The 7773-nt window shown below is 31.8% G+C and overlaps 1 protein-coding gene across 1 annotated transcript; it reads left to right on the top strand.

The window, feature by feature from the left end:
* Positions 1-742: 742 nt before the first annotated feature.
* LOC134277275 (RNA-binding protein 28-like) lies at positions 743-6959 on the top strand. The gene is made up of 12 exons (XM_062759590.1): positions 743-893; positions 2241-2286; positions 2378-2580; positions 3048-3168; positions 3330-3460; positions 3551-3663; positions 3945-4020; positions 4139-4231; positions 4338-4535; positions 4876-5082; positions 6461-6512; positions 6807-6959. The coding sequence occupies exons 1-12, from the start codon at positions 743-745 to the stop codon at positions 6925-6927; spliced, it is 1512 nt and encodes a 503-aa protein (XP_062615574.1). The 3' UTR covers positions 6928-6959.
* Positions 6960-7773: the final 814 nt, after the last annotated feature.

Genomic DNA, 7773 nt, shown 5'->3' with positions numbered 1-7773 from the left:
CTTACCTATATAGGTAGGGACTGACCCAATCACTAGGCAGGATGTGTATTGATGAGGAACATATATGAGTTTTTTTTTCTCAATTTGGTTTAGCTATATCTGTGAATTTTAATTCTCTAAACTTTCAAATTTATTTAATTATTTTTTATTATTATTAATAATACAATTAGTTATTTTTAATCTGACTTCATGGGTTAAACGTAGTGCTTAATTTATATTACTGTCATGTCACTTTTATTTATTTATTTTTATATAATATTCACATCATTTTTATTTTTGTTCCTCTTAATGCAATCATATTGCTTTTCAAGTTTGTCTTTTTTTTCTTTAACTAATTCTAAAAAATTATTAATTCTTAAAATTCGTTTTATTTGCTATATGTATGTGTATGTGTTTTTGCATGTTAATTTAAATTTGTAAATGTTTTCTTGTGATATTTTAACTGTGATAGTCGGTTTAAGAGCTCTACAGAGTTCATGTTTCTTGTTATGTAATGTATACAATGCCGACTTTAAATAAAATTTACTTACTTACTTACTTCTAGGAACCGCGCAGTATATACGTCATATCAAAATTGATAAAATCATAAATTATCGAAATTTCAAAGTTTTTGATTGAATAAAATATACATAATCATATTTATTTTCTAATTTTAATTTTCATTAGTTTTATTTTTAAATATCAAGATATGTACATTACGCCTGAAGATAAATGAGCTCGGGATCGAGATTCAAAATTAAACATGGCCGCTAACGTGGGGGATGAACATGTGGAAAAGAAATCAAAGACACTTTTTGTGCGAAATTTACCTTTTTCGACGACAAATGATAAACTTGAATCATTGTTTAGTGAAGTGGGACCAACCAGATCATGTTTTGTTGTGAAAGAGAAAGGTATATCTCGCTGCAACTTTCAAATTGTGGGAAATTACTGTTCATTCAATGTTTACAAATTTATATATTTACTCAAGCCCTAGAGGGGCTTGAGTTATCTAAAACGATGCTAGGTCATCGAATTACTCAGTTTAAAATTACAAAAATATATTATTTTTGTAGATAAAAATATTTCTAGAAACAAAAATAAAGCTTATCTTGGAAACGTCTGTATATTCAAAGATATTAAGTGTTAAATAGCGGATTATTTTCTATGGCGAATGAACAATGAGTGAAGCGTCGCAGCCGCAACAGTTTCTATACAGAGATTTCACGCTTTCCTTTGCGTATGAATCTCAGGTAACTTTTTACAGTCCCCGACAAAGCATCCTTAGACGAGTCCACTACAGACTCTGAAAGGTGACGCAGGTTACCCCATCGTTAACAAATTCTACAATGCATGGCCAGAAAATGTATGGCTGTACCCCCCAACTGAAATTGCTTTTCACGGGCCTGCAAATGATGTGTAATTTGAGAGACAGTAAAATAAAAGCACAAAATCAATGTTAAATTCTCGTATTCAGCTTTGGTACCGGAAATTATATACTTCTTTTGGTTCGTACCGAATATGCATTGGACATGCTGCTCAGATAGATGAACCCCATCGTCTCAAGCCACGGTCCGAAGTAGGAGAGGATCGTACATTTTGTCCGTGGTTTGCAACTATGAATGAACCCGTAGTCACGTGGATTTTTTTAGAGCCTGGAGCCCCCCCCCCCCTTTCACTTTGAAAAACTTTTCTACAGGCTTTTAGCAAGCTATCTTAATTGATGTATGTAATGAATGAGATGTACGTCATTAAGCAAAAAATACAAAAACGTACTATATAGTTTGAAGTACATGTATACTAAATGTCTACATAAAATATTTCATGAAGAAACGGAAACGTTACTATGCTCTATAAAATATTCCTGAAAGTGTGTCACGTAAATTCATCTTAAAAAGTAAAATTTTAAGTACGATTAATAATGTTTTTTTCTAATAAAATTCAATATATGAATGTTGTTTCATGTATACACTCATATAGTTTATTCAACAGAGGATTGAACTCAATATATAGCTCTCATCTTAAAACCATTTTAGGATATAATGATACTTCCTATTTGACTTTCTATAGCTTGAGTATTTCTGACGTTTTGTCAGTATATACTTGTTTATAAATCGAACAGCCGTTTAAAGGAACATCATTAAATTTTTGCTTATGATGACTCTATATAATAATTAATCAATAAATTTTTGCTTATGATGACTCTACATAATACATAATCAATAACTTCGTTTTAATTATTTGGCCTTCTTATTTTTCAGACTCTACGAAATGTAAAGGCTTTGGTTATGTTACATATTCAATGTTGTAAGTATATTTTTACAGTGTAACTTCTATTCCATGAATCTCATTTGTCATGTGATGTAAATCTAACACTAACATGTGCACCTTTTTCTAGTGAAGATGCAGAGGCAGCAGTATCAAGAATCATGTCCATTGAGGGAAGAAGACTTTTTGTTTCATATGCAAACAAAAAGAAAAAGGAGAAGAGAAAGCCTAGAGCTAAGCGTGAAGAAAATCAGGAGGAAGAGTCAGATAAAGAATGGGATGAGGAGGAAGAAACAGTTGATAAACCTCAAGTTAAAGACATTAATATGCAAAGTGAGTAAGAGGTTATACTAGTTTTAATGAAGGAAAGTTTTAGAAGATGTTCAGAAATTGTTTCAACACAAGCGTTTGTTTGTTTGTTTTTTTTTTCCAAGTATTAGTATACTATATTTAGATGTGATTATGTGTTAAATGATAGTACAGTCCAACTTTGTTATCTCAAACTTTATAAGTCAAAGAGAAATAAGAGAGATATATGAGAATTTGAGATACTCCATCGTCGGAACCCACAGGTTTTCTCTCTTTACACTAAAATGCAGTGTAACAGAGAGAAAACCCGTGGGTTCCGACAATGGAGATACTCAGGTTAAAAATATATCCAGTGGTTAGGAATTCCAACTTACTTTGATATGTCCATGGTGTTCGAGATACTGATGTTTAAAAAACCGAAATAAGATATATTTTTGTAAGGCACCATGATCCAATTTTATGAAATGACATTTTTCCTTTCTCACTTACAGAGACCCCTGATCAACATCAGAGTTGGCAGGAGCTGAAGTATCTTAGAGCCAAAACACTAGTCATCCAGGGCTGGTCCCAGGAGCACACACAGACTGATGTGGAAGATATTTTGGCCAAACTGTAATTATTGGCTATTTTTCTTTAAAAAAGAAAATATGACTTAATCATTCTCAAAATTACTCTGTTTTTTATTATTTGCAAATCATATTAAGTTTCATATTTATTTTTGCTATTAAATTCTTGCAGTTTCTTCATTCATATTTTGTTTGTATAATTTCTAGAAATGTGAAGAATGTGGCCAAAGTGAAGTTCCCAGTCCCTGACCGAGACCCACCCTGTGCTTTTGTGAGGTTTAAATCTATCAGGGACACAAACAGAGCACTCAGAAAAATAGATGGAAAAGAAGGCAAAGGTTGGAATAAAGTTTTTCTTGAATGAAACTATTGATTATTGTTAATTTATTCTTTAAATGGTCAAGCATTATATTTTTTCTAATTTTTAGGATGTACACTGAAGGCCTGTCAGCTAAGTAAAGAATCAACCCCTAGCATTTCCAATAAACCACAGAAAACAGTCAAGAAAGCCAGATTAATTATCAGGAACCTATCATTTAAGGTAATGTGAGAATCAAGGTTTGATAAGTTTTTACTTTTGTACATGTATAAACAGGAAGGTAAAAAGAAATTAAGAATATTCATGATAATGATGTTGCTTTTGCTAGAATTTTTACATTCACAGAACTTCATTAATTTATTTAAAGCATATTAAATATGAGTGACAATGAAAATTTTAAAAAGAAAAACAAAGTGTACTCGTATTATTGAGATTTAAGTATCATGATGTTTTCAAAGGAATATTTAGAAAACTTTTTAGATCACTCAATCATGTTCTTGCAGTGTTCTGAAGAAAAGCTACGGGAGACATTTGAAAAGTTTGGCGAAGTAACTGAAGTGCAAATTCCCAAATTAAAGAGTGTGTTTTTATTAAAGACAGATATATTTATAAGTTCATACTTAACTAAACAAAGATAAATGATAAAGTTTTTTTCCTATATGTTCATATGTTTGAAAAATTCTTTTGTTGTTCTTAGATGGAAAGCACCAAGGTTTTGGAATTGTACAGTTTGAGAAAACAGAAGATGCTTCAAAGGCCCTGAAAGAGATGAATGCCAAACCTATCTTAAGTATGTGATATTTTTCTTTTATCAAATGTTATGGAACAGAAAATATATTGAAGTTATCTTACTTTTTAGTATAAAATAAATAATAAAGGAAATTAACCACCTGTAGATCGCCCAGTAGCCGTAGATTGGACCATTCCAAAGGATAAATTTGAAGCTAAAATGAATAATATGCCAGAGAAAGAGAATTCAAGCAAACAGGAAGTGAACAACGACAGGGGAGATAAGCAGAGAGGTCAAGGCCATACAACAGGAAGTAACAACAGGAAGGAAGTGGAGAGGGATGAAGAGAGCAGCGGGGACTCAGGTGAAGGGCTACTGTCAATGTCATAGTGTTGAAAGGTTTTGTCAACAAAGAGTGATACATGTTATATTCAGTACTGTTTAAAAAGAAAAGTTCTCATCATATTTGCAGTTGTGACTTTATGAAAATTTGGAATCTTTTATCCATATTGTATATTCTTCAATACATCTACATTTTGTAATTTGGTAAGTTTTACGAAGTCTTACTATAAAGAAGCTGTAAAGGAAATAACATTGGTAGGGGGATTTTAGTTTAATATTCACATGCATCAAACCTATGCTATAAAATACAGAAATTTTAATCAGTTTTGCCTATTTTTTAGTAAGAGTGTTTTCTGTTTTAGAAGAAGATGATCAAAGTGAAAATTCAGAGGACAGTGAAGAAGAAACAGAGAAGAGTAAACAAGAGGAAGAAAGCGAAGAAGACAACTACGATGAAGATTCAGAGGAGGAAGAGGATTCAGATGAAGATGTGAATGATTCTGTTGATTCTGATGATGAGAGTGAGACTTCAGAGGATGATGACGATGATACACCTGTAAAGAAAAAAGGTACTATAGATAGTGTTGTTTTTTTTATTTCCATATTATACATGTATAAATTGTTGTTTTAAATTTTACATGAGATGAATCCTTTTTCAAAGATTTTTCCTTAAATGATTTTTCTATTAAGAAATAAATAACAAGTTTATAAAATTCAATGGGAATTGAAGTGAGTCGGTCACGTGAATAAATCCTGTGAAGGCCGAAGGCCTTCTCAGAAGATTTGATCACGTACCGACCCACTTCAATTCCCATTGAAGTTTATAAACTTGTTATTTATTACTTATATATACATTTGAGACAGACAATTGAATATTTTCGAATTTAAATTATTGCACTAACCGTCCGTCGTAGATTTTGAAAATGACGCAAGGTGTAAATCGGCTTGCATGGCGGATATGCTTCGAATTCGTCAGGCTAAGGAATCTATTTCGAAGGGAATATTTTGTGAAAGGCTACTTGTGATCAGTAATAGTGAACAGATTGTTGTCTGGGAATATTTTATTCGTGAAAAATGATAATCGATGCTGAAAAGACACAAGAAACACGTCCGAAGTTCGATTATAAGAAGTTGGAGGAATTTCAGTCGCTGGAAAGGGATGGATGGATCCGATGGACTGAGACACCTGTCCGAGCCAGTTAATTTGCAGTTTGATCAAAAACATTTCACGGTTTCAGTAACTAAAGGCATACTTATCGTAAAACACTGATAAACACAGAGACAATGGCGACAGCTTTACATTGAACTACGAAAACGCCTAGGTGTTTTGCAGCTGTTCATGGCATGATTGCAAATATATTTTCCAAGAGATTTACACATTTATCGTGAGTAAAATTTAAAGATAAAATAAAAGTTTATCATGAAAATTTAAGCAAAGGTCTGTCCAAAAAATAAGGATGAACGTTAGAGACTGTGCAGCTGACAAAAGTAAAGAAAAATGTAAACAAACGCTAGGCTCCTAGTTTTCTCTATGTTCACAGGTTGAATCGATAGCCCAAAAACTGTATGAAATACTTGTTTACATTTAAAATAAAATAATTATCATTTTACTTGCTTATTTTATTCATTTTCATACATGAAAAGCAAGTAGAGCAGGTCGTTTTATAATTTATGTACCGGTAGATGTTATTGCGCCGTGTGATTAGGTCACGTATTGACCTCTGACCTCTGACAAACTTCATACAGAATTGAAGATATTTTCTCTCTGTATGTTTATATAATGGAGAGATACCACAAATGTATATATTTTAAGATGAACATGTTGAATTGTAGGAAATAAGCATATTAAAGGTATACATGCATGTTCATTTTAACATTCATTAAGGTCTTTGTTTGTTTTGTTTTTTTTATTTGTTAGTGAAAATCTAACTTTTCTTTTATTTATAGGAAAATTTAACAGAAAAAGTGATGTAGGAGAAGGAAGGACTTTGTTTATAAGGTAGGAGATATTCGATGTGGAAGTTGACTTAGAAATAATTTTAAAATATTTGTTTAAATTATATGTATGAGGTAATTGACACATACATGTATGTATTTTTTTTTTTTCAAATCTATAACTCTATCATTTAATGTTGATTTCATCATTTTTTAAAATCATTGTCACCCCTTCCTAAAAGTGATGATGTAGTACACAGTACACAGTATGCACTTGACTTGCATATCAACTTTGTAGAATATAATATGTAGTAAATGAGTAGCAAGAAATTTAATTTCATTTGTGTATTTATCGCAGAAATGTTCCATTTGAGGCAGATGAAGATAGTTTAGAGGAAGTGTTTTCAGAGTATGGGAAAATTAACTATGTTAAGATTGTGATGAACCACCAGACAGGCCAACCAAAGGGTAAGGGATAGAGCCTGAATTCAGCTGACAGATGAATAATATAACAGTGTGTTGTATAAAAAAAAAAATACAGAAATATAGGTGATGTGTTCTCAAAATTGAATTAAGAATGGAAACTGAAATTTTATAGTACCATTGCAACAGGCTTTCACAAATGCATGCACATGTATGTAAGAAGCACTTTTACCTTTAGACATGCTGTTGGCATGTTACATTGTGGAATTTAAAAATCTTATGTTTTAAAGAAATGATATTCATTTCTCTCATATCATCAAAGTAATAATACACTTAAGGAATGTTTTTAAGTTTTGTGTGCGTTATTATGTTCCCCAAACGAAGTTGGGGAACATATTGTTTTTACTCTGTTTCTTATTATTAGGGTCTTCCGTCTTCAGCGGAAGACCCTTCTATTATTCTTCGGTTTCTTTTTTACCTTTATTAGGGTCTTCCGTCTCCAACGGAAGACCCTTCTATTATTCTATTGTTTCTTTTTCACTTTTATTATTAGGGTCTTCCGTCTTCAGCGGAAGACCCTTCTATTATTCTTATGTTTCTTTTTCAATTTTCTTATTAGGGTCTTCCGTCTCCAACGGAAGACCCTTCTATTATTCTATTGTTTCTTTTTCACTTTTATTATTATTATTATTAGGGTCTTCCGTCTTCAGCGGAAGACCCTTCTATTATTCTTCGGTTTCTTTTTTACCTTTATTAGGGTCTTCCGTCTTCAGCGGAAGACCCTTCTATTATTCTTCGGTTTCTTTTTTACCTTTATTATTATTATTATTTTTATTCTTTTTTCTTCTTACAAAATTTGTGCAGAAGATTTCTCGGAGATGGCTCGTTCGATTTGCTTCAAA

Source organism: Saccostrea cucullata, unplaced genomic scaffold (assembly GCF_032062105.1).
Source record: "Saccostrea cucullata isolate Sc308-1 unplaced genomic scaffold, CSIRO_AGI_Scuc_v1 ctg373, whole genome shotgun sequence".
In the NCBI taxonomy this organism is placed as follows: Eukaryota; Metazoa; Mollusca; class Bivalvia; order Ostreida; family Ostreidae; genus Saccostrea; species Saccostrea cuccullata.
Note: the sequence above shows the minus strand (reverse complement) of the source record. Positions and strands in the feature narration are given on the sequence as shown.